The 27091-nt window shown below is 48.3% G+C and overlaps 1 protein-coding gene across 2 annotated transcripts; it reads left to right on the top strand.

Moving 5' to 3' along the window:
• Window positions 1-598: 598 nt before the first annotated feature.
• Window positions 599-25296, top strand: nnt (nicotinamide nucleotide transhydrogenase). Of its 2 annotated transcripts, none has more exons than XM_076045003.1 (22): window positions 599-753; window positions 2294-2492; window positions 4659-4888; window positions 5261-5478; window positions 5788-5875; window positions 5974-6062; window positions 6400-6587; window positions 6855-6988; window positions 7098-7289; window positions 8057-8210; window positions 9386-9547; window positions 11365-11475; window positions 13700-13845; window positions 13978-14173; window positions 15710-15943; window positions 16890-17050; window positions 18165-18344; window positions 18558-18717; window positions 21109-21190; window positions 21765-21883; window positions 22312-22427; window positions 22935-25296. In XM_076045003.1, the coding sequence occupies exons 2-22, from the start codon at window positions 2339-2341 to the stop codon at window positions 23082-23084; spliced, it is 3264 nt and encodes a 1087-aa protein (XP_075901118.1). In that variant the 5' UTR covers window positions 599-753; window positions 2294-2338; the 3' UTR covers window positions 23085-25296. The 2 variants fall into 2 exon arrangements, with proteins under 2 accessions (XP_075901118.1, XP_075901119.1); XM_076045004.1 differs by having other exon boundaries at window positions 635-753; window positions 2237-2492.
• The last annotated feature ends 1795 nt before the right edge of the window (window positions 25297-27091 follow it).

The raw sequence follows: 27091 nt of genomic DNA on the forward strand, positions 1-27091 counted from the left end.
GCTGGTGGACAAGGATATTATTTGTTTTTTCAAAATAAATGTCTTTCTGAAGTGAGCACGCAAAAGACACAACGGTATTAATTGTTCGTTTACAGCTTAAACAGGTGTTAACACAATTCAACACAGTTAGTGTGAGGGGAAGTGTGGAGCCTTTAAAGACACAAATACCCATCAATGACCCAAATCCTACGTGTTTTCAAACATACTAAAGCCAGTTCTAGGTCTATACATTGCGGTTAAAGCGCTCCCTCCAGTGGATGCATTCAGACTTTCGCTTTTTGCAGGCTTTCGGGACGCCATTTTTTTTGTAATAGATACGTATGCGTGCTTCATAATTCATGCGCTTTATGGTTTGTGTTTTTTTTTTAGTCATCATTTTGTCACAGCCCAAAAAACACCACACAAAAAGAAGAAATTAAAATATCTTCTGACACGCAATTTCTGAGTGACATGTTTAAGAAATCGAGTAATGACTCATGCGATATGAATATTAATCATAAATTCAAAGGGGAGTGGGCAGTTTGGGGTTCGGGCACCTATATTGTTTTTCCCAAGTGGTGCGTGTGCGTGTGCGTGCGTGTGCATTCCCAGTGCGCGGCTGTGACAGCGCATCGACAACCATCGGATATCCTCTGATGTGTGTCCCAAATGATCCAATAACATCCCAATGCCAACACCGGCCGCCTGACTCGACTTCTTCCGGGTTGTCGGAGTTCGCCTGTGCCGCACAGAGCCAGGACTGTTTTTGTAAAGGTCAGTGGTGTTGCGAGCCTTAAAATCTCTCCGCCGCCGCCTTCCACGGGTGCATGTGTCGCACTCCGGGTCTGCTCTGCGTGCGTCGGGGTGCAGCATTATTCGCGGTGCATTTTTCAACCCCCTCTCACTCCGAACGGAACGCGCGTTAGCTAGCACGTTAGCAGGTTAGCATCCAAACCGCTGGCGGGGACAAAAAGGAGGCGGGGGAGGGGGGGCGCTTCTCCGACTCTTGACTCGAACCCGCAACCGACAACAAGTCGTTGAATGAAACGGTGTTTCGAATCAATATTCCATGTGGCTGACGCTCTTGACGGACGCCATGGCGATGTATTTCGATGGGTTTTTTTTTAAAAAAAAAACAACAAAAAACAAAAAAACAAAAACGTTTTACTGGTGAACCCTCGTGGCCCATAAACGATAATGCTTTCGCTTTTATGGGAGGTGTTTATGTGTTGACCCTAGTTTAACCCCACTGCATTTTAAGATTAGTCGTTAAACGTTCGCAACTATCGCCACCTCCGGCGACTGAACTCAAGTTGAATCGAAAGTAAAGCGTCTGCGAGTCATCGTGTCGGAATCGTTGATGTTGTTATTGTTTTGGTTTTACGTGTTTACCGAAATTGAAGTTTGTTCTCTGGGGTGAACGTGAGTGACAAGTAACACGTATGTTGACGTTTTGAGAATTGCGGCGTTTATTTTTACTTTCTAAAAAAACGTGTATGACGGAAACATTTCTGAACCATTACCCAACTGCCCAGACTAAATAAATGAACGCTTACTTGTAAATTGTCTTGCCACAGTTTTACTGGCAGAAAGTGCTCAGTTTGCAGACTGCATGACGCTGATAAGATGATGTGCTGATCCCTCGACTCGGTTAAATTCTTCAGATTTTTCTGCAAACGTTTTTCACTAATTACAGCCTCTCTGACTATTTTTTCATATAAGTTGAAGTTTATAAATGTGGCATTCATTATGCTATATATGTCTTTAAAATGATGATTAAAAAAAAAAAAAAAAAAAAAAAAAAAAGGATGTTCGTGCCCAATCACTATTCGTGATTGGGCCGCCTGGCTTTGTGATCAATACATGCATGTGACCTTTTAACTAACTCTCTCATATCATCTTGTTGAAATGCCAGTCAGTTCTGGTTCAAACCCCAGTAAACCAGCGCCGCTCTACCAGTCTATGCCAGTTACATTATCTGCTGCTTAAAGCAAACATGCTCTCGCTCAGACAAGGTTTTTCTATGAAGAGTGCCGCAAGATGTGTTGATCCGACCAGTTGTACATGTGTTTACACGTTTTGATTTAAGTTTCTGCAGGTGCATATTTATGAATCACAGTTTGTAGCGACGATAACAAAAAAGGTGTGTTCAGCAGTCGGTGTGTGTGGATGCCTCATTTATCAAGGAGTGCGCTTGAAGCGGATGATTTGTTTTGAAACGGGTGTGCCGCTGCTCCATTCAAACAGATATTGACAGGTTTTACTCCTCCTATCCTGCCCCTATTCCCTCCTCTCCGCCCCTCTCACTTTCCAGGAGGGGTGCTGCCTGTCGCGTCGTGCTCCCCCGGGTGTGTGCATCATGGCGAGCCTCCTGCGTGTCGTAGCAGCCAGCTGCTCGGTGCCGGTGTTCAGCGGGCTTTCCTGCGCTAAGCTGCAGAGCAGCAGCGTCGTCAAGTCGTCGGGCCTTCGCTTCTTCAGGACCCACCAAGCTCTGGGACGATGCGCCGCTCCAGGTGAGGACACGCGGCCAGAGGCAATGTGTTCATTGTGAAATTTGGGTTCTCAGGAAAAAAACGCTGCTTATCAATTAATTGTTAATCGATCGATACGGTCAATCAACTAACGATTAATGAATTAATCGATAAGTTGCATCCCTAGTATGAATGAAAATTGACATTATATATTAAGCCATTCAGTTGTGGCCACTGCTGTGGAGTTGTTTAGTTTTTTTCTTTGGATTTTCAAGCAACTGCTACAAAGAGGTCCACTGCCTCTGACTCACAGGGAATTTTTTTTTTAATCCATTTGTGTTGTAAGACTTTGTGTTTCCAGCCTAATGGAAGATGATCGGTTCTGTTTTAAATCATTTGTCAGATCATTTGTTAGGGTTCATATGTTGTGACAGGACACTGGGAGCTGTTGTGTTCTAAGAAAACAGCCTTTGCTGATGGTTCTTGTTCATTTCTGCACTGTTATTTGGGCTGCTTTTGCAGCTGAGCTGTTGGGAGTTCAACAGATACGTACACATTTAGCGCAGAGAGCAAACATGTGTGAGCACCACCTGCAGCCCCTCAGTGCGTTCTCATATAGTGCTGCATCGGGTGCACACACACACACACACACACACACACACACACACACACACACACACACACAGTCAGACACACTGTCCTTCAGCAGCCTTGTGGTTTCGCCTGAGGTTAAAGCTGGTCCCCTTTCCTCTCTGTCGTTGTTTTGATTGAGTTTATCTCTTGCAAGGGGAAAAATATAGATTAACAAAGACAAACATGACTGTTTTAATCTTGCAAAGATCTCAGAGGTCAGTTAGTTGCTGCTTCAGCCCAGTGAATGTCACCTCTAGGAGACTGCTGTTGTCACGCTGAAGTTGTGTGTGCGTGTGTTGTGTGAAAGCTGGAATCGGCTGGTTGCTGGTGGGTGTGTGTGTGTGTGTGTGTGTGTGTGTGTGTGTGTGTGTGTGTGTGTGTGTGTGTGTGTGTGTGTGTGTGTGTGTGTGTGTGTGTGTGTGTGTGTGCGCGCGCGCGTGTGTTTCCAGTCTTGTGTCTGGTGACATTTCTGCTCTTCAACTGGTTCCAACAGCTGGCAGCGCCTATTCTGGACGCACAACTTGTCTCAGGTTACAGGCTGCTGAAGCCTATATAACATAAGAGCACTATGCCAACACTTCATGTAGTTGGCGTACTCAGGCTTTGGAACCCGATTGTTGATGTGAGACTGGATTTAAGTCTCTTGAGCAATGTTTATCTGCACCAAACCCAGTTCTCATTTCAGCATCAGGACGCACAGCTGACTCACTCTCTGACTTCAAGTCGTGACCTTGTGGGAGTTGAAGTCTCATAAAGACAGAAGCGAGTGCTGTCGAGGTTTTGGTTAAGACAGAACCTGTAGGGGGCGCTGGCCCAGCAGGGCCGGAGCCCAGTCAGTCAGTCAGTCAGTCTGTCAAATGCTCCTCTGTTTATCTTGGAGAGTGCAGAGTGCGCGGCCAAGAACTGCAGTGGAATTTTCCGCACTCGGGGCAAGGTTTGATCAGCGTGTTGCCGGGACTCACAGAGACACACAGAGTCAGGAGTTCTCGACTGTGCAACACCACAGTCTCAGCTTCTCTGTGCCAGTTGCTGTTCAACTGCAGGCGGCATCCTGCTGAATCTGCCCTGCAGGAATTTTAATATTGGCATCTTGCAACAAAAAAAGCAACCTAGGCTCTTTTTGAACATTTAATGTTATCAGAGGAATTAGAAGAAACAGTGACATCAAGTGGTTACATTTTAGATTGCAGCGTCTTTCACTCTCCCTCCCCCTCCTGAGCTTGCTAGTGAGCTACGATGGCCTGCACACCCAAACCTGGAAACCTCGTCCACCTTCTTCTTCGCTGCTTTATTTGAAAAGGCGGGACTCCATGTTTCCGTAGAAATGTGGCGGTGCGAGATGGCAGCTAACCATTATATGTGTATATTCTTATATATAAATAAGTACCGCTGTTTGGGTAGGAAAACCAAGTGACTTTTATTGTACTGTGAGTACACACTTTTAATGATGTATTTATGGGCAGCATAATAAACTTTTACGAATATCAAAATCATAAATCAGGTGAAATATTAAACACTGGCCTTTTAACCCATGTGTTAATATGTGCTCTGTGGACTTTCCCACCCACCCTGCAGGCATCCCCTACAAACAGCTCACCGTGGGCGTGCCCAAGGAGGTCTTCCAGAACGAGCGCCGCGTGGCGCTCTCGCCCGCCGGTGTTCAGGCGCTCGTCAAGCAGGGCTTCAACGTGGTGGTGGAGTCTGGAGCCGGCGAGCCCTCCAAGTTCCCCGACGAGCAGTACGCCCAGGCCGGGGCCACCATCAAGGACATGAAAGATGTCTTTGCGTCTGATGTGGTGCTCAAGGTGGGACTTTAAGTGGAGCGCGGATGTTTAATAATTCGGAGCCGAGTCCAGATGAAGGGAAGGGAGATTTAAGTAGAGGGAGGTCAGGGTGGATGTCAAAACTTTCAGACAGTTTAAAAAATGCCAGATGGCTTCTTTTCTAGCGGGGTTGGTTACGGTATAATAAGAGATAATGAGGAATAATGGACGGAAGAGGGGAGCCGAAGGTGGGAGCGCGGTGGGCCAGTCGGAGCTTCAGAGGACGGTGGGAACCTTTCAGATTCGTCCCACAACGTCAGGAGGAAAGACTTTGATGAGCAGTGTGATGGATGTGCGAGCAGGCCAATCGGATAAACAACTCTGACTCTCCCCTCCCTCCCCTGTGGGCTCCAGGTCCGAGCCCCCAGTTTCAACCCCGCCGCCGGTGTCCACGAGGTGGAGATGATGAGGGAAGCCGCCACGCTCATCAGCTTCATCTACCCGGCTCAGAACCCCGAGCTGATGGACATGCTGTCCCAGAGGAAGGCCACCGTCCTGGCCATGGACCAGGTGCCCCGGGTCACCATCGCCCAGGGCTACGATGCTCTCAGCTCCATGGCAAACATTGCAGGGTACACACACATGCACACACAGATGCACAAACTCCACAAATCAAAAGAAAACCTCCTCTACTTTTTGAATTTGAAGCACGGATGCAAATGATCGGTTAATTCATTATTTGTTAGTTGATTGACCTTATTGATCGATAAACAATTCATTGATAAGCTGCGTTTCTTCCTGACAACCCAGATTTCACAATGAAAAATGTGTAAGGAACACATTATCTAACCCTGACCCCTTTGGCTCATTTTCGCTTGGAGACAGTTGTTTTTATTTATCTATTATTCATCTATTACTCTTGTTTCTCTCCCTTGCTTCAGGTACAAGGCAGTCGTGCTGGCAGCAAACAGCTTTGGCCGCTTCTTCACCGGACAGATCACAGCTGCAGGGAAAGTACCACCAGCAAAGGTGTGTAGACGGAGTATTTTGTGTTAAAAAAAAAATACAAGTGAATTTTAAACTCTCGCATCGTGTTTTTTGTTTTTTTGTTTCTTTCTCTCGTGCAGGTTCTGATCATCGGAGGAGGCGTGGCCGGGTTGGCAGCCGCTGGTTCTGCCCGAGCCATGGGCGCCATCGTCAGAGGATTCGACACCAGGTGTCTGATTTTGAATTGGAAATGAAATGAAATAACGCGCTTTTACACCAAGCAGTCTGGTCAACAATCAGAGGAATGCCTTGTCTCCTTGGGATCCCCTGGGTGTTTCTGAGGTCGTTTTATTCCTCAGTGGAAATACGCGGCTGGCCTTTGGCTGAACTAAAAAAAAAGTGTCTGCTTCACTTCTACCCGGTGCTGGCTGGCTGTGGCTCTGCTCTACTTTAATATATCTACTGCAGCGTGTGCTCTCCTCCTAATTTGACTAAGAAAACACGGCTCTCCCTCCTCCTCCTCCTCCTCCTCCTCCTCCTCCCCCCCCCCCCCCCCCCCCCCCCAGGGCCGCGGCCTTGGAGCAATTCAAGTCTCTGGGTGCTGAGCCGCTGGAGGTGGACTTCAAGGAGTCTGGAGAGGGCCAGGGCGGCTACGCCAAGGTAATGTCCAAGGAGTTCATCGAGGCGGAGATGAAGCTGTTTGCCAAGCAGTGTCAGGACGTGGACATCGTCATCAGCACGGCTCTCATCCCCGGTGAGCGCCTTCTTCTTTGCAGGATGTGGAAATTCAAAGGGCAAAACTGAAAGCACATTTTTTTTCCATAAATCGGTGTGGAATATGTCAGAAATGTGAGATGCTGCCTGGGCAGCCAGGCGGTGGAATTCAGAAATAAATTGGACAGTTAACTCGAGCAGAACGTGCAAAAAAAAACATATTGGCAGTGCAGCACTTTAACAGCGTGTGTCGTCTTGTGTTGCCATCATTCAAACATGCCTGTTGTTTCTGCCATGGTCTTTGCAGGCAAGAAGGCCCCCATCCTGATCACCACGCCCATGGTGGAGAGCATGAAGGACGGCTCGGTGGTGGTGGACCTGGCCGCCGAGGCCGGAGGGAACATTGAGACCACAGTTCCCGGCGAGCTGTCGGTGTACAAGGTCGGCCAGGCTCAAGTTCTCTGCTCTGCTCTCTCAGCATGGATCCTCATCATCATCATCATCATCTTCTCTGAGCGTCTGTTTTCTGACCCTCACCCCCCACGCACAGGGCGTGACTCACATCGGCTACACCGACCTTCCCAGTCGTCTGCCCACGCAGTCCAGCACGCTGTACTCCAACAACATCACCAAGCTGCTGCGCGCCATCAGCCCCGACAAGGAGAACTTCTACCTGGACGTCAAGGAAGCCTTTGACTACGGCACCATGGACCACGTGGTCAGAGGATCCGTCGTCATGCAGGTACGGCCGCCCGGACACCAAACACCCGCAACATCGACACTCGACAGCCTGCAGGCCCCCTTAACAGTCACTAGGTGTCGCCCTTGGGACGTGTTTCGGTCTCGCTCCCTCCAGTTGGGAAAACATGGCCAGAGCCAAAGAACATAATTAGAATCCAGCATGAAATGTCAGTTTGTTCAGCAGCCGCTGACTCACACTGGTGTTTGTTCAAATGATTGTAAAATAAGGATTTTTTTTTCTTTCTTTTTTTAAACGATACCAGAACCTCGACGTTGCTACATTACCTACAACAGTTGGAAATAAATAGTTGGGGTTACCTCCAGCATTTTTTTATTTGGCTGAAGGTCAGTAAAACCTTTTACATGAGCTTGGGTTACAGCTCCGATCGTGTTCTGCCGTCCCCCTGAGAACCGTGAACAGTCTCGGCACCCGGCACATGATTACACTAACAGGCCTCATATATTTTGGATGATGGGGTAAAAAATAAGATAAAATAATAAAATAAAAAAAAACCAAGACAGATACGACCTACTGTAGTTACCGATCATCAGTTTGCTCTTACTTTGATCTGGGCGGCTGGGTTTAGTGTTACACCATTAAGGCGCTGGAGCTGGAGGTCATCCTTCAAGTGTTAGAGGGTCGAGATCCGGGGCCTCCTCTTGATGCAAGGAATCCTTTTTTGCCTCGGTCAGTTCATGATTCTTCTTCTCCTCCTCACTGTTGTCTCCGTGGTTCCCCGCCACCCCTTCCCCACCTCCTCCCTCCAGGATGGGAAGAACCTGTTTCCTGCCCCGCAGCCCAACAACGTCCCCGTCAGCGCTCCACCAAAGCCCAAGTCGGTCAAGGACTTGGCGAAAGAGAAGGCTTCCCAAATCTCCCCCTTCAGGGCCACTCTCACCACCGCCAGCGCCTACACTGGAGGTCGGTTCCTTGTTTATGGTGATGGCATTGAATTCAATGCATAACGCGCTATTTTTTGGGGGGGTTTGTTTTTAATGAAAACGACAAAGGACCCAAATTTGAATTTATTGTTCCGATAGGTAATAACTGGGTCTGGATCAGGTATGGGTAAACTATGGCCCGGGGGCCATATGCGGCCCACTGACTTGAAGAAATTATATTAATAGTCACAAAAATTTAATAATAATAAGTCACAAAATAGCTGTAATTCATCCTTTTTGTCAGTGTTTTAAGAGTCGTTTCAATAAAGAGCTAAATACCGTGGAGCTTTAAAGACATATTTTGTTGTAACGCTTTAGTTGACATTAAAGCACATGTTTGCTACATGTCAAGGAATTGTAAGCATACAAGTCAAAATGCGATTAATCGCGGTTAACTATGGAAATTCAGAGATTAATCTCCCAGGCCGGGGTGGGTGATCCGCGACTCTCGGCTTTTCCGCGGCTGGAATGTGCAGCCGAGGCGCGAAGTGACAGGCGCGCGCAGACGAGCCGTTAGCGGCAGGAAGTGCGAGTCGTAAAAGCGGCGTCACGCCGGGTTGTGCGGCAGCGTTTGAAGTGCGACCGGGGCGCCACACAGAGCCGTTTTCCCATGATGCCGAGTGCCGTGTGAACGGCTCTCTGTGTGTTCCGGGTTCACACGTTTGTGCCGGCCACCGCCGCCACGGCCGCCGCCACTCAGATCCTGGCTACTGCAGAGAGTTTGGAGCAGGAGAAGAAGAGGGAGAATGTCTGTTTCGTGTCAGCCGTCCCCACAAATTGGCCTCACTCTGACTGATACCAGTCTGCCAGAGTCGCAGGAAGTAGCGGCAGCATGGGTGGTCGCGTGCCCACCGCATTCTCCAAAGCCCAAACCAGACGGTGCCGCAGTTGGAGGGAGATCGTGTGTGTCGCTGCCGCCGTCTCAAGTCTTAAGTCAGAGACGATGGCCAGAAAAAAAGAAAAGAGCTTTTTTTCACGAAACATTCCCGCTTTTGATCAAAACACTTTGAGTCGTTGGAAAGAATATTTTGTGGGAAATGGCGCAAAATTAATTAATTTGTTTGTTTTTGTAAAACTGGCACCTTTTTAACTGTGTGTGTGTGTGTGTGTGTGTGTGTGTGTGTGTGTGTGTGTGTGTGTGTGTGTGTGTGTCAGGCGTGGCCACCCTGCTGGGTCTGGGTCTGGCCGCCCCCAACGCCGCCTTCACCCAGATCGTCACCACCTTCGGCCTGGCTGGCATCGTGGGCTACCACACGGTGTGGGGCGTCACGCCGGCCCTGCACTCGCCCCTCATGTCCGTCACCAACGCCATCTCAGGTCAGTGGGGAAGGTCGCGTCTCTCAGTTGTTCGTCTCAAATGTTCTTGCTTTCTTTCTTTTTCCTGATTCCCAAAACTGAATTTGGTGAACGACCACAGCCATTAAATCCAAGCCGTAGCGTCAGACTTGGTCACATGTGAGAGCAGCAGGTCTCTGCATCCGTGTGGCGGCGGGAGGAAGAAAAAAAATAAATCATTTTTTTTAAAGGCTCCGTCCTCATTGTGAGCCGCCTCCTGACACACAGGGGTTAAGAGGTGAGGCGGCTGAGTGCTTTTTGTGTGTTCTGGCCGCTTTGATCCCGGGGCGAGACCCACACGGCGGTAGGAAGTAACACGCTGCTGGTGATCTTTGAGGTGCGGCGGGAGTCCTGCGCTCGTTTAGCCGCACACGCCGCGCACGGCTCAGGCCGCAGAGACGGATTCTTTTCAGCTTCCTGTTTGAGTTTAATGGTCGAGGCTCTCGCTCGAGGCCCCCCACACCTCCATCCTTCTCACGCCTCGGCTCTAGCGCCAGACTGTCATACCCCCATGTCGTCAGTAGGGGTCAGCGCGCCGAGTTTGCCCGAGCCGCAGGCGGCGAATAAGCTAAAGTTCAGCCAAAGGATTTCCCTCCCTCCTCCCTCCTCTGCGTCTGACCCTTCCTGCTATTTTCCCCTTTGCACTCGCCGTGGCCTCCAGCATTATTGCCTTTTCTGTCTTTCTGTCACCAGCCGACCGGCAGCACTGGAAAAAGTCGAAGCCATCAGAATGTTGTGTTTGTCGTGCCAGGCGTCGTAAAAGTCACACGCGAGCACACGGTGGCTCAGACGTGAGGGAATCACCCAGGAATTTAAGGGTTCTGGGTGCAGGATATTAATATTCCTCAGTGGGTTCGAACTGGACGGTCATCCCAATTCCCCCAGACCAATGGCCTCATACCTGCTGAGTAAAAAGCGGGTAATGTAATTGGCGCGTATATAATTAAAGGTCCACTGTGTTAAGATTTTTAAGGAAGCTGCCTGACAGTGCATTTATTACCCTTATTGCTCTGTGTACGTATATCCCTTTATATATATTGTCATTGTTCTAAGGGTTGGAAAACCAAATGACCTTTATCATACTGCCAGTACACTTTTAAAAATGTATTTATGGACAGTAAGTTAGGCCTTTACCAATATAAAAATCATAAACCAAGCCTGTCTGAGCCTTTAATATTGCAGAGTGAAATTGATGTTGCCTGCAAATTTGCAGAGGTTATTTGTTTTCGTATCACTGGATGAGAAGTGGAAATTTAATTTCCAACATCAAATTTCAAGGGCCGCCCGCTACTGAAGCAAATGTCTATTTCTGTTGTTGGTGTTAAAACGTGGAATTCATTAACAGTGGAAGACGAAGAGGTGTATACATTTTTTTTCAGTTTTAAAAAGTGCATCAGTAGAGATTATGAGTTATATAAAGGCATGTGATGAAATAACTATTTAAGGGTTTTGATTTTGTTTTGTTGTTTTGTCTTTGTTTTTGATGATGGCAACTCATGTGATGTAAGCAGGTATTATTAAGTTTTCCTCATCTTGCTCCTTTTCAACCACTTGATTTGAATAAATAAATAGTAAAAGAAAAGACGCGGAGCTAAACACCAAATCCCGCCCTCCTCCTCCCTCTGCCGCTGTCGAAAATGCTCCTAATGGTCGTGGTGGTACTTTGCCTCCGCTGCTGACACGCCGTCTACATTATGTGAGGCGGCCGTCAAAGTGCCGCGCCGGCACCTTTTCCAGATTAAGCACGACTAAATGGCTCCTTTAAATTGTCCCTGCTTCCTCCCTCCGCTTTTGTGCAGGTCTGACGGCTGTGGGTGGTCTCGCCCTGATGGGAGGCGGCTACACTCCGACGAGCACCGCCCAGTCGCTGGCTCTCCTGGCCGCCTTCATCTCCTCGGTCAACATCGCTGGTGAGCCACCTGTAGTGTTGTAGTCAAGACGGCACTAACCGAGACCAAGACATTATCAAGACTGCAGAGTACCAAGAGCAGACCAAGACATTTGGAGTTACAGACCAAGACGAGACCCAGACTTTATATATCAAAGAAAAATAACAGAAAAAAATGACCCGTGTCTTTTTTTTTATTCAAATTTGCTTCTAAATCGAACAGCAAGGTGTCTTTTAATAATTTTCCTTAACATTTTGCTGTTTTGCCAACTGTTTTGAACCATTTAGTTTTGAACCATAAAAAAAAAAAAAAAAAAAACGACTTAAAAAAATAAATGAACTAGGAATAAAGGGGAAGGTGTCACTCTGGGTGTCACCAACAGAGCTTAAAACAGCAGCAGCTGGATTCTTTGCTGTTACTATCGTGTCATTGTAGTGTTGGCTGAGTCTCGGCCGGTCTTGATCCAAAAATCCCAAGTCGGCCCAGTCCGGGACTGAGACAATGAGTATAAATGCCGGCTGGCTCTGCCAATCAGCAGCCAGCTCAGCCAATCAACGGCCAGAGCTGCGTCGGCCCACCAAATGCTTTTTCACCTCGAACTTTTGCAGCTGCGGCGTCGTTAGCTGTTAGCTTTAGCTGTTGCTGGCTCTCGCTTGGACCACACACTCACACACGTGCACAAATATACGCACACGTTTTCCCTCCTATTAATAACTGCCGTTGTAATGACCCGGTGTTTGCCGAGTCGTTAGTCCGGTCGTCGGGGAAACAGGCAGTTCCTTCCAAGGCCGAGCAGCCAGAACGCCTTCATTTGTCTTCTTAGCTCACAGCTCAATGCTCAGGACTCATCGACGTGCACACTAGGATAACAATAATAATTTACTCAACTTGTTAAAGGTGCACAGGATCGCCTCGGTGTGCGAGAGCCGCCAGAGTCGGCCACAAGTCTGGCCGGGTCTTTTCCTCCTAACGTTAATCCTCAGTGAAAACACAGCCGCCTGCGTACATGCACCCAGTTATCCCCTGTGTTGTTTTATTCCCTTTTTTTTTCCTCCTCCTTTTTTTCTAATTCAATTTTTGACGTTCTCCGTGGAGTTTTTGGTTCCACACGCGCATATTTCCAAGCGGTTTACCGCGTTACCCATAAACTCCAGGGAGCAGAAATATTCATTCCGTGGAGAGGAATGAAAGACAATGTTAAAAATTTCACCCCAATAAAACAAAAAAAGGGGAGGGGGGTAGGAGGGGAACGTGAAAATGTAGCTCCAGCTGCGCCGAGCGGAGCTTCTTGTTCCCCCCTCGTCTCCGCTGTCGCCCAAATAGATGAAGAACACATTGCTCCCCGTAAATGTATATTAGAAAGCTGAATATTTCTGTCTGCTTGCATTCCGTCTTTCTCGTCTGCTCCACACGGGGCAGCGGTCTCCTCCTCCGCACGCTCCAGAAAAAACATTTAGACATTTTGAAGGGCAATTTTTTAAACTTTTTTTTTTTTTTTTTACCCTCTTTGCTTGTTGATTCGACCAAAAAAAAAAAAAAAAGCCTATCGTCTGCTTTGTCAGCGATAATTTATATAATTAATTATCACCAGTCGAGTTCCTGCGCCGCAGGCTCACTGGTGGTGTTAGTTCAGCGCGTCGGCCTAATTTGGATCTGCGGTCGTCATTTGCCAAGCGCCCCGTTTGTACGGAGCTCCTGTGCGGTGGGTTTGGACAGCGGAGGCGGCGCGCTGCTTATTTTTGTGAACATTCCTCCATGCTAATATATTGACTCAGATTGGTCGGCAGCGACGGTAGCCAGATTATTTTTTGTTTTATTGCATATTTTAAGAGTTGGACTAAAATTACAGCGACTGGGGACCAAGCAGGTGCTCACCTCGGATTCACCCCCGCGTGTGTGTGTGTGTGTGTGTGTGTGTGTGTGTGTGTGTGTGTGTGTGTGCGCGCGCCCATGCCCGTGCCTACAGTCATGCCAGTAACACAGTAACGTGATCTGCCCCTGTAAAGCGGTGAGACACCGTCTGGGCCTCTGTTTGACACTTCTGAGGTTTTTCCGCCTGATGTATTTATACTGACATCAAGTGGACTCTTAAAACCTTTTTTTCGCGTCGCTCTTGAGTTTTGCGGTCGCGTTTGTGTATCAACCATAAAAAGTTTCCTACCTCAGAAATGGAATATGCGTTAAAAAAAGAAAAAAAAGAGTCTCGCTCTGAGCGCAGGTGCACCTTTTTCTTCTCCCTGTCCAGGTGGCTTCCTGGTGACTCAGAAGATGTTGGACATGTTCAAGCGGCCCACTGATCCTCCGGAGCACAACTACCTGTATCTGCTCCCCAGTGGCGTCTTTGTCGGCGGCTATGCCGCAGCCCTGCAGTCCGGCTACAACATCGAGCAGGTCCGTGCTGCGTTTTTTTTTTTTTTTTTTCCCCCACCTGGACGTCCCTGCAGTCCGCTGACCTCCATCCTGATGTTGCGCAGAAGTCTTCCACAGCGCAGTCTTCACCGTGGCCTCTCTCTCTCCCGCCAGATGATGTACTTGGGCTCGGGCCTGTGCTGCGTCGGCGCCCTGGCCGGCCTGTCCAACCAGAAGACGGCTCGCCTGGGGAACACCCTGGGCATGATGGGAGTGGCTGGAGGTCTGGCTGCCACCCTGGGAGCCCTGAAGCCCTGCCCAGAGCTCCTGGCGCAGATGAGCGCTGCCATGGCTGTCGGCGGAACGGCGGGTGAGTGCGTATTAGTGCTGGGCGACTTTGGACCAAAACAAAATCCAGATTTTTTTCTCTCTGATAACTCGATTTTCGATTTGGCTTTTTTGGTAAAACTACAAAAGACAGCAAGTGTCGGAAGCCAGTCTTTTCTACAGTATATATTGGGACCGTGTCTTTTGCTATGTGAAATGCCACAGCATCCATAATCCTTTTCCACTTCCGCATGAAAATGAAGCCGCGAGCGTTACCTGCTTCGGAGCTGCTGCTGGTGTTTTGGCCGGCCTTTCGTCCTTGTGTACTGCAGCCCGCAACGCAACACACTGCTCCCACTCTGGTTTTTTGTGAGGTGTTGGAATAAGTTAGTCGTGTTGCAGTCTTTACTGCCTCTACCGCCTTCAGGCACACTTTGCAGCGGGGAGTGGTTTGCTCTTGATCAGAAACAGTGAAGCCGTACGAAATCCACACGACTGACCTGCTTTTTTTTGCCCTTTTTAGCAACTTAGGGATATTAACAGCTAATCGATTATCGATTAATCGTTGATTAAGAATTGAATCGATTAAATTAAATTAGTCGCAATTAATTTTATTTTAGTTTAGTTTTTTTTGTTAAATGGCATGGTGTATACCAGTATACCTAGAACAAGTTACTTTAAAAAAAAAAAAAAAAAAAAATTAGGTTTTCAGGAAAAATCGCCGCTTATCAATTATTTGTTAATCGATCGATAACGTCAATCAACTAACGATTAATGAAGGAATCGATCATTTCCCTATTAGCAACAAATTTCTCACTTAATTTAGTAAACGGAAACATGCTGACAGAGGGGTGTGAGTGGCTTTTACGGTCGCCTAGCGGTGCACAGCCCGGAAGCACACGAGAGGAAAATCAATTTTCCAATTTTTCTCTTTTTAACATTGTCTTGATTAAAAAAAAAAAAATCAGATTCGCCTGGAAAACCGATTTATCGCACAGCCCTAGCTGCCGGGTGTCGTTGTCCCCCCATTTCTCACCTGGCCTTGCTCACAGGGGACAGTTTCGACCAACTGGGTTTGTGTGTGTGTGTTTGTGTGTGTGTGTGAGTGTGAGTGTGAGTGTGCGTGTGCGTGTGCGTGTGCGTGTGCAGGCAGGGGGGTAGATTTTTCTTCCAGTAATCGGGCATCTAGATAAAACCGTCGGCGCTCTCGGGAGAAATCCTTTCCTGATCCAGGAATGTGTCGGGGGAACGACTTCCTGCCACAGCAAACACAGGCGAACCGAGCGCAGGTCGACTCACAAACACGGAATTTCCCCGAACAGGCCTCGTTAGTAACACCTGGCTCCTCAGATGGGCCCGCTTCCCAGCATTCCGTGTGTGTGTGTGTGTGTGTGTGTGTGTGTGTGTGTGTGTGTGTGTGTGTGTGTGTGTGTGTGTGTGTGTGTGTGTGCGCGCACATGCTTGTGATTTGTGATTTGCATGTTGTTTGTGTGCGAGTCCCTCGGGGCCACTGCGCTTTATTCACTCTGCCCTGTCTTCTTCTTCTTCTTCTTCTTTTTCTTCTTTTTTTATTTGTTAGGTCTGACCATCGCTAAGAGGATCCAGATCACAGACCTGCCGCAGCTGGTGGCCGCCTTCCACAGCCTGGTGGGTCTGGCCGCCGTGCTCACCTGCGTGGCCGAGTACATGGTGGAGTATCCTCACTTCGCCACCGACCCCGCCGCCAACCTCACCAAGATCATCGCCTACCTCGGCACCTTCATCGGAGGCATCACCTTCAGCGGCTCCCTGGTGGCCTACGGCAAACTGCAAGGTGTGCAGAAACTTTTTTTTTTTTTTTCAAAATTTTTCAATTTTGGTTTGGAATGAATGTGGAACACAGACAGCTGGACTTTTGCCTTTCTTTCTTCTTCCATGAAGATCAAACAGAACTCCTCGATGAGATCGAATGTGCCGAAAGTTGAGTTTTGAATTTGACTTTTAAGCCTGTGTGTTCGGCTGAAACACACTCCTGCAAGTCTCTGCAAAAAGTCAATCCTTAAACCTGTGCTCTTGAGGTCCAGGTTACTTCACTCTGCTGCATGGTTTTGCCTCTACTTCACCGCCTCACTCTGCACTGCAAAGAGCACCTGGCTGGTCGCCCGAGGCTGCACCCGTAGCGGTCTGCTCCGGAGAAGCCTCCTCACTCCCCCGTGGAGGGGCGAGCGAGTGAAAAAGTCGGGGTTCGTCGGGTTCGAGCGCTGGCAGCCGTCCTGCGAGGCTAACACTGTAATTTCCACGTCGGCGTCTGCGAGTTTTTCGCCAGGACAAATTAGGGGCAAACATGACACCCAGCTAACGAGTGGGGCTGCCCTGCGTAGCATGGCTTTGAACCAATTTGTTTTACATGTATTATTTCTTGAGAGAAGTTGTGACGTCAGACTGGGAATAAATTCTTCTCTGGTGATTTTCTGGCCTTTATCATTTTTTAAAAACAACTAAAAGACCATAAGTGAAAAATCTACAATATAAAGATTTGCTATGAATCACGTTTCAGGTCGCAGTCGTCCTGTCAGCCATTTTAAAGGCGTTTATTTTTGTATTGCGGTCTACGGGGAAAATGCTTTTTGGGCCCATGGGATTTTTTTTGCTTCAGTACCTCGAGTGGCCACTGGGAAACATTGGCGCCGCCATAGTGGCAGTCCGGTATCCAGTTCTTATAATACACCTACGGTGTGACTTTTTCTTCTGTTCATGTATTTTTTTTTACTACCGTGCAGGTGTCCTGAACAGTGCCCCCTTGATGCTTCCCGGCCGCCACGCCCTGAACGCCAGCCTGATGGCGGCCAGCGTGGGCGGGCTCATCCCCTTCATGCTGGACCCCAGTTACACCACCGGCCTCACCTGCCTGGGCTCCGTCTCCGCCCTCTCTGCCGTCATGGTACGCCACCTGTGTTTGTGCCTTTGGAAAAACTCTACTATTTTTTTTAAACTCTAAAGCAGAAAAGTTGTATTGCGCTCAAATATCTCACGCTGGAATTTTCTTTCACGCTGATGGACGGCGGGACGTCGTTAAAAGGCCTTCAGGAAGGGAAAAAGCCATAAATGAGTCTGAGAAGACTCATGCCGCCTGTCAGATGAAGTTGTAATATGTAATAGTGGATTTCCTTAGTAAAACTCAAGAGGCCTTTTATGAAAAAGTAACGGCCAGAAGTCGAGTCAGAGTTATTCGTCTGGCCAGCAGGCCTGACAGCCCGGCGCTGCCAGTTTTATGCTCCAATCAAAGGAAATCTGCAAGCATTTTACATTTGTTTTTGCCCAAAGCTCTCGTCCGATGCCCAGTTTGAGATCTTTTCATTCCAGAGCCCAGTCGAGCTCCATAGGATGATTATTTATGCAAAAAAAACGGGGGGGAAAAAAAAAAGATTGAACGTTGGACTTCTGCAGCCTCTAAAAATAGAGGGAAAGCCGGCTGATCTCTGGCTGCGAGCACATTTTTATGTAAATACCTTGAAAAGAAAGCAAAAAAAAAATCACACATGACTTGTTGCTGGGAAGTCAGTCGACCGGCTGCCAGAGTGGGTGGGGGTAGCGGCGGCGCGAGTTGTATAATTTCAGGTTTCCTTATAAATGAAGTGCTTTGAAATTACTGTATCCAGCATGTAATCAATATACTGTGATTTATCATCCGACTTTTGAGCCGCTCGTGGCTCCTAATTAAACCATTAGTATGAAAATGAGAGCGATTGATGACGTACATCTGTGCTTAAATAATCATCATATTCAGAAAAGAAAAGGCCTCTTTGCTCCTGTCTTCATAACTACAGTTGGCACAGAACTGTAGGATTGCAGGAAGACCAAACAGGTGGAAGTAATTGTGATGAATGTGAGTTTCTCCGCTGGAAGAAAAATGTTTTAATTTAAATCCAGGTGTGTCAGAAGGAATGTTCAATCTTTTTTTGTTTCTTTTTCTGCAAATTTTTTCCCCTATTTTCGTAAAACTGTCTGCACCTGTATTGTTGTGACTAAAATCAATGTGTGTGTTCCTGGGACAGGGCGTGACCTTGACCGCGGCCATCGGCGGCGCCGACATGCCGGTGGTGATCACGGTGCTCAACAGCTACTCGGGCTGGGCGCTGTGCGCCGAGGGCTTCCTGCTCAACAACAACCTGCTGACCATCGTCGGGGCGCTCATCGGCTCGTCCGGCGCCATCCTGTCCTACATCATGTGTGTGGTGCGTACGCCGCCGTCGCCGCTCCTCTCGCGGCCACCAGGGGGAACTCTAACCGCAGCAGCAGAGCGGGGCTGCTCTCTTGCATCGAGGCTTTGGCGGCATTTTCTTTTTTTTTTTTAGGGTTTCTTTTTAATCTCTTTCATTGTCTTTGAGATTCACCTCGATCGCCGTAGTTTTGAAAATGGAAATGTAAGAAATGTTTCCCGTCGCCAGGCCATGAACCGCTCGCTGGCCAACGTGATCCTGGGTGGTTACGGCACGTCATCCACCGGCGGGGGGAAACCCATGGAGATCACGGGCACGCACACCGAGGTCAACGTGGAGCAGACCGTCGACATGATTAAAGAGGCCCAGAACATAATCATCACTCCAGGTAACGTGCACACGTGCACGCCTACACACACACAGGCTTATGCCAGCGGCCCAGAAAAACATGCTACTTTGACTTGCCCCCCTCCCCCCAAAACACACTCTCTCTCACACACACACACACACACCCCAACCTCCTCCAGCATTAGTGTGTGTGTGTTCTGTTTATTTAACCTCTTCTTGACCCGTGTTACATCACCGTTTTCTGGGGTAATTGACATGTCATAGTGGAGCGGCCACACACACACACACACACACACACACACACACACACACGGCAGGTTTGGGTTTCTGTGTGGTCGCCAGTCTGCCCCCCGCCCCACCCCTGGTAAATAGACATTCTACAGTGCCGCGTATACAGCGCAGGGTCAAGGGAAAATTAGACGGGATGAGGTTCTCGCCGGCTGTTTGTTGACAGTCGGAGTCCTGCGTCGGACGGCGGCTCCCCCAGTTCCTCTTCTTGGGGTGCGGGGGGACGAGAAGAAGGCGGTAGTGGGGCTCCGGCGTGCAAACCACCCCCGACCCACTTCCAAATATGTGTCTGTAAACCTCCCACATTGACGATGACGCCGTTCCTTGGCACCGCCGTCCTGAAATGATCATCTTCATCATCATCATCATCATCTTCATCATCATCGTGGCTGTTTTGTGCCCCCCCTCCACCCCGCGTGACGTCTCAGGCGTGCCGCAGCACTGTGATGAAGCAGCCGCGGCTCCTGCAGGGGTTTGTTTTGCTCACGTGGGTACACGTAAACACAGAGCAGAGGGCTTCCAGCCGGCTAATTGGCGAGTCCAGTCACAGTGTTGAGTGGCTATATACAAAAGTCGGCCCCGAGAGAGAAACGTCTGCAATTTTACCGGAGGTTTTGAGCCTCAGAGCGGTCGGTGGCGTTGTCTATGAGGAAGGGAGGAGGAGGTGCTGGAGGTCAACCCGGCTTTTTGTTTCAGTTCTGCGAAAAGAAACGCACTTGACAAGGTGAAACAACGGGAGTTTAGCAGCTCGAGCAAAAACAAACACACGGCTTCACAGCAGCTTCCTGCTCTTTATTCCCGCTCTCTCACTGCGCTGTCGCGCTGCACGTACTTAGTCCACTGTCAAATGGGCGTTCTTAAAGAAATGGTGGTGCAAGATGGCCGCTAACTATTCTAAACGATTCAAGACAAACGCTGTCAAAACATAGTGGTGAGCAACAAAAGTCCATCGCAAACACGTTTGGAGCGGCTAAATTTGACACGCAGTTTGTTGTGTTGTCCGTCACGTCTCATATAAACAGTTGTAAGCAGTTGGCTGATATTTCTGCTAAAAAAACTTTGCGCGTCAGCAACTTTCACGCAGTTTGTCTCCGACACGTACCTCTGACACGTACCTCCCCGAAAAATGTCCTCCTGCTGCAGCCAAGTCCCACTGGTTGTGTTCGCCGCCACTCTGTCTTCCAGTCGGCTCTCCTCCTCCTCCTTCTCCCCCTCCTCTTCCCTTTGAGTTTAGTTTTTTTGCCAGTCTCCCTAATTGGAGCCGTCACAGCCACTTTGGCTGACTGACATCCGTGGAAGCGAGCTAAGACCCGGCCTGATAAACACACAACGCTTTCCGTCGTGTTTTCCTCGGCGACGGCGAGACGCTGAGAGCGAGAGCGAGCGGTAACACGATGAAGAGGATTAAAGAGATTAGGAACCTGTAGGCTTCACACACACACGCTGAAGTGGCCGCTTTGTTTTGTTCTGTTTTGTTTTGTCTTGGAGTCGAGATGTGAGATGGATGCGAGGCCTGTGTGGCTCTGATTGGTGTGTTGGAAGCAGACGCTTCCTGACTGTGTGTTGTGACAAGGCTCGTAAACACCATTGGACCGTTTGACATGTGTTTGCGCGCGCTCGTGTGTCTGTGTGTGATAAAAATCTCGTGCCACACACCAGCGTAATTGAACATGAAAGAGAGGGCGGGGCTTGGAAAAGAGGCGGGGTCAAGGCAGGCCATTCAAGTGACCCTCAGTTTAGCCATGTGAATATAAGGAATTGTAGTAAAATAACAATTAATTAAGAAAAATTTATAAAACGGGGAATAATCTTTAATTTGTATTTTTTATTGGGGCTGTCAGTCGATTAAAATTTCTAATTGCGATTAATCGCATCAGTGTCCTGAGTTAATTTGCGATTAATCGCAAATTAATTGCAATTAATTAACTGTAACCAACACAAATATGATTGCATTTGTCAATCGCAGTATTTTACTTTGAAAATTGCTTTATTTTATTTTTTTTTTAAAGTGAACTGGATTTACTTGTGTTTCTTTGAGTGAGTTTGAGTTAATGCGTTATTAACACGTAGACTTGGACAGCCCTAATTTTAATAAAAAAAATTAAAACAAATCTAATTTCATTTCATTTGGACTTCCCTCCAGGCTACGGTCTCTGTGCTGCCAAGGCCCAGTACCCCATCGCTGAGCTGGTGAAGGTGCTGAAGGATGCTGGGAAGTCAGTCAGGTGGGTGACGGTCCTTCACTTCAAGGCCAGGTGTTGGCTCCGCCCACTCCTAGATATTTTACTGCTGGCCAAACACCGCCACCGCCCTTTAAATATTGCAGTTTGAGCCTGAGGTGGACAGAGAACTTCAGGGACTTGCATGTGAGTGAAGGAACGAGGAAGGGGAGAGAAGGAAAGGAGGAGGTGGAGGAGGAAGTACAAGGTGGAGCGGAAACTGCTGTAATTGTCCTTCCTCCGTCGTTTGATCTGGATGCTGCAGCTGCTGCTACTTAGAGCATTTGTGTTTGATTAGAGGAAGGTGGGTGGTCAGACCTCCCCACCCAACCCCCCATCTTACCCCCCCACTTCACCCCTCATCTCTTCTTTTCCACTGTTCTGTTTTTAATGCTTTCTTCTAATTTCTGCCTCCTCCTCCTCCTTTCTTATTCTCCTCCTCAACCTTCTCCTCCTCCTCCTCCTCCTCTGTTTGAACCAATCACTTCAAAGCCCTCTGTGTAACGCGGCTGCTTGATGTCGCCTGGTGAGTGACCCTCACTGAACCTCACTGGCTTGTGCTTGCTGTGTAACCCTGCAGGTTTGGGATCCACCCGGTGGCCGGACGGATGCCCGGACAACTCAACGTGCTGCTGGCTGAAGCCGGCGTGCCGTACGACATCGTGCTGGAAATGGACGAGATTAACGAAGACTTCCCGGGTATAAAAGCAACACCCACCTCTGACCTCTGACCTCTGAGCTCAACCTCAGACTCTAAATATGTCAAATATGTCACTGCCAGTTGCTGATCGCTCTGTGCCCTGAACTGTTTTGCTGCTGTAACATGCAGCTCTTCATCTTGTTGCCTCATGGCTTATCTCATCCTTGACTCCTCCTCCTCCTCCGCCCATGCATGCATGTGTTGTGCATCGATCTCCGACCCAGCGGGCCGTGACCGCCGCAGCCGCCTTCCTGTATTATGACAGGAGAGATGGATTTGATCTGGCCTGCTACTAAAGCGTCCCGAGCACAGCGGCTCTTTGTTTTTTTTTATGGCTCGGAGCAAAATGCAAAAAACGCTGCGAGCTGAACGGATTGTCGTGCAGCCGTCGGTATTTGAACTTCGCTCTGCCGTGCGACCTTTGTAGAGACCGACCTGACACTGGTGATCGGCGCCAACGACACGGTCAACTCGGCCGCCCAGGAGGATCCCAACTCCATCATCGCCGGCATGCCGGTGCTGGAGGTCTGGAAGTCTAAGCAGGTGAGACAGTGAGTGAGTGAGTGAGTGCGTGCGTGCGTGTGTGCGTGCGTGCGTAAAAACAGTTTGTCCTGAAGTCCAAAAAGATAAAAAGGAGGAAAAAAAGTTATTTTTTTATTTTTACAACTAGAGGGCTTTTCCTATGATGACACACCGACATCTAGAATGAATATTCACACACACACAGATCCAGATGCAGACCCATCCTGATCCTATTAGCGGCGGCCCTGTCGCTGCAAGGATGACCACATTCTGGGCTTCACACTGGCCCCACTCAGGCATCAGGCACTCGCACAACACAAACACACACACACACACACACACACACACACACACACACACACACACACACACACACAAAACACATCACATCGTCATCATCACACGATCCCACAAATTTGGGCACTCTGTCAAAACTCTTGTTGCTTTCTCAGCTTTGCAATGTCCTGCATGTGTGATGCCAATACAGGAATTCACTTAAAAAAAAAAAAAAATCCTTGCCTTCGCCAGGTGGTTGTGATGAAGCGTTCGCTGGGTGTGGGATACGCCGCCGTGGACAACCCAATCTTCTACAAGCCCAACACGGCCATGCTGCTGGGCGACGCCAAGAAGACCTGCGACGCCCTGCAGGCCAAAGTGCGCGAGTCCGAGAGCCAGTAAAGGAGTCGGCACGCAACCTGACGACCTTTTACAAAAAAAAATCCCACCCAACAACAAGTCAAAGAACTCCATGAAGCATTAACTTTGTCTCGGTTGAGCAAAAACAGTCCCGGTAAATGATATCCAACCCATCCTCTCAGTTAAAAACAAAAAGGAAAGATTTGTTGTACACACACACACACACACAAGCAGTAGGAACTGAGCAGTGCCGTAGTTTTCCATTGGTGTATTCTGTACCCCCCCAACCACACACTTGATTTTATTTCTAGACATGAGAAAAAGGGCACGACTGACTGACTGACAGCGTCTGGGACGATAATATTGTTGTAAACACAGTCAGAAATGTAGATTTGTTATCGTGTTAGATGAGTTGATTTTTACTTTAACATATTAGTCATTAGATGAAGGTGATTCACCTCAATGAATTCAATGAAGTAGAGGTAAAAAAATTAATCTGTGAAGGATTTATTTCTCTTCTGTGATGTTTGTTTTTCCACGTTTTTACTTCCTAGATGTTTCCTTTCGTGGCTCAGTCTGCTCAGAGTTCCATGTCCCACACTCACAAGTTTGCCACGCGAGTCCAAAGAGGAAAAAGCACCATAGCACAGCATCTTTTCTCGTAAAGTCGTCCGCGCTCCGGTTTTTCTACTGCCCTCACTTCTCTGTTTGTAATATAGCAGCTGTATCCTGTTGGCGAGAACCCCCCCGTCCTCGTAGCCCTCCTGTCAAGCTATCTGTGCTTTTCTTCTTTTCACTCGAGCTAAGAAAAAAACCCATTCGGTCCTCGTCTTTTGGAACCATCTAATGCAATAAAGCAGGCGGCAGTGATTCAGGGACCTCGGCTGTCTGCTCCACCGCACCGCCGCGACTCCGCCGGCCGGCTGGGTTTCATGTTCCTGCGGCAGGCGTGTGCGTGTCCCATCATCCCGTGCGGTTCTCGTGTGGTAGCTGACGTCATCCCAGCCACCGGCCGTGTCGTTAAAGAATGGGTTTCGGTCTTTTTTTTTTTTTTTTATGTGGCTCATCCACTCCAGTATGTGTCCTCATTACAGCTGCAGAGGGGGATGAGGGATCGCTGGTTTCTTAAAGTGGGGCCAGATGTCACCACGTCTGCTGTCTAAAGCAAAGATGCAGCTAATTATTTCTGACTCGTTGCCACTTTTTCAGGACTCGCTCATAAATTGAAATTGTCCTTCCCCTCTCCCTTAAAACATTTGCCATAAACTTAAAACTTGTGCCTAAACGTTCCCTGTTTTGCCATCGTTTTTTTTTTTTTTTTTTTTACCCCCCTCCGTGTTGCCTGAATCTATTCCGACAAGCTGAAAGCAGCAAAACTTCACATTCTGCATTTCCTTTTTCTGTGTTTTCTCTGGTGGCTTTCTACCACTTTGTCGTTGTGTAGTTAGCGTGGTCAAGATACAGTAGTTGAACTGACGGGGACGGAAAGCTGTGTGCGACGAGTTTCCGTCTTGAATGTCTTCAAACCATGTCAGTTATCAGCGAGTCAGTACTGTAAGAAGTGAGTTATTGGAGTTGCATCCTGGGACCTTGACACACTGACCATGACAACTGTCCTACCTCTCCCCCCAAAACGACCAATAACCTTCCCACAGGAGCCTCATCTGACCAATCGCATTTGACCAACACCCGCCCCAGAACAGGAAGTGTCACGGACCATCCCCCCACCCCCTAAACTGAACCAATCAGCTGTTTCCTTGTCACCCGAAAGACCTCATTCGCCTCCACTTTGTGTTTGAACATTGTGTGTGTTTTTTTGTGTCTTTTTCATTTGTGACCGTCAGACCTCAGTTTCCTGTATTTAATGTCAGTGAAGAGCACGTCACACCTGCTAATGAGGGACTCATTCGTTCATTCATGTCCAAGCACACCGCAAACAGCACTATTAGACGGACGCATCTGCTTGGTGTTTGTAGATTTTGCCATTTTGTATTGTACAGGTATTGAAAAGAAAAGAGATGAAAAATAAAGTAAAAAAAATGTAATTGGCCACGCCCGCCTCCCCTCTCCAGTGCCCTTATCTTTGTGTAAAAAGGTTAATTTTAGAGCAACAATGCCGGGTTGAAGTTGTACCGTGTGTCGCAGCGCTGTGTCGGGAGATGAAAAGTACTGTGAATGTTTTATTTCCCCCCACCACTCCTGTTTATCATGGAACATTTTCAACCCTAATAAAGAAACCTGTATTTACACTGAACGCTGCCCGCGGCTGTCATTCCTTCCCCGCCGCTGCTCTTAAAGGTGCGATTGAATTCCCAACCAATAAACAAGTCCGTCCACGAGGTTTCCCCCTGAGGTTCGCCGCAGCTTTGATGGTTGGGTTACCTGCCCGGCGCGGCTCGAAAAACTCAAATATTTACAGCAATTACCTGGATGAAGGCTTGTGAAAAAAAAAAAGAAGGGTCGGAGGGGTGGAGTGGAAGGAGCTGCATCCATGCACACACACGCACATACGCACACTTCATCTCCGCCTCTCGGGGAGAAGGACGTGATGGATAATGTAAACACTGACTGCGCAAAAGAGTTTGAGCTGTATCTGGCAATCAGCATTTTGACAAGCCGGCGTTTAGAGCAGAATTGGGCCTGATTTTATTTACCCGAGGAGCTCAGAAAGATAAATCACGAAGCCTCTGTGGGCTTTACAGCCTGCGCCATGTTTCACACGAACGTCTGAGGGTAAAAATCTGCTGGAGGAAGGAGGGAAAAGACACGAGTGCACTCGGCTCAGTTGGCCTTTCAGAAGAGTTTAATTTCTTTTATTGTGTATTTAAAAATGCAAGAAAAAACCACTGGTGTCCACAAGGATTGTATCCAGTTCTAACATCTGTGAGCCTCCAGCAGCCAGGAGATGAGAGTTTCTGGGCAGTGGATGTTTGAGCGGAGGGAAGAAGCGTGTTTGCTAGAAATGAAGCAGGTGATCTGAGCAAAACATTAGAATCCAGTGCAATGAGGCAAGTGTGAGGAGTTTATTCTCAGGCCTAAGAAGAGGAAAATACCCTGTAATCAGCAAACTTGTTGAAGTTCACATATTAGGCTAAATTTCCTCTCTTGAGTCATATGTAAAAAATAAAAATCATGACTGATGATCTCCAGAGCTGTGCTTGTCCCAGTGGGCACTGATGCCTCTCCCAGGTTATTGACCACACTCCCAGTCAGGTGTTGGCTCCACCCTCTCACGCCACCTTGCCACTAATATGTGGAAGGTACGACAAAGCATCAGATTTTAGCAGCAGGCCATACACAAAGGGCTAAATTTTGCTGGTTTTTGGGGATCTAGTGAGGTTTTCGTTTGTTTGTTTTTTGCGTTGCTGCTCCACCAGAGTTCAAGAGGGGAAATTAAGGACATGAAAATAGAGCCTGATGTAGGCTGAGATCTTAATCTTTAAAGCAGCATCCAGGGTTTAATGATGTTGCGCAGGTGTGAGAGAGTGATTAAAGGGAGGACTCAAAAAGAGGCCTGGGCTGCAGGTGTGTCTGCCAGGAAGACAACTAAAAGCATGTTTTACTCCTCCCCCTCACAACCCCTCAAAAGGAATCTCCTCCATTCCAAAAATAAATACCGGGGATGACCTCAGAAGCTCTCGCCTTGATGAGAGATAGCAGGATGAAGAAGATACACACGCAAGTTGGGAAGAATAAAAAACACTCCCCCGAACACAAGCCAGCCATGAGGGTCGCCATAATGAGCCGAGCGCAAACAACAACCTGCGTGAGCTTCTCGCCTACAAGCGCCACTTGATTGCTTTTCATCAGCTGAGTGACCTGGAGGCACTTAGCAAAGGGGAGTGGCTCCCGAGGCGATGCGGCAGATTAGGTCCAATTGATTTTTGGAGGCGGGTGGGGTGGATGGCATGTGTGAAGGGATGAGGGCAGACTCAGCCGGCAACAAGTGGCACTCAGATGAGCCCTTATCTGCTCCCTGAGCTGGAGATCAGAGGGGAGCTGTCACTCCCGCAGTAGATGAGGAGATACGGGTGAAGAGGACAAGCCAT

This window comes from Nelusetta ayraudi, unplaced genomic scaffold, assembly GCF_046127955.1.
Source record: "Nelusetta ayraudi isolate G7.1 ecotype Tasmania unplaced genomic scaffold, CSIRO-AGI_Nayr_v1 ptg000083l, whole genome shotgun sequence".
NCBI classification, from domain to species: domain Eukaryota; kingdom Metazoa; phylum Chordata; class Actinopteri; order Tetraodontiformes; family Monacanthidae; genus Nelusetta; species Nelusetta ayraudi.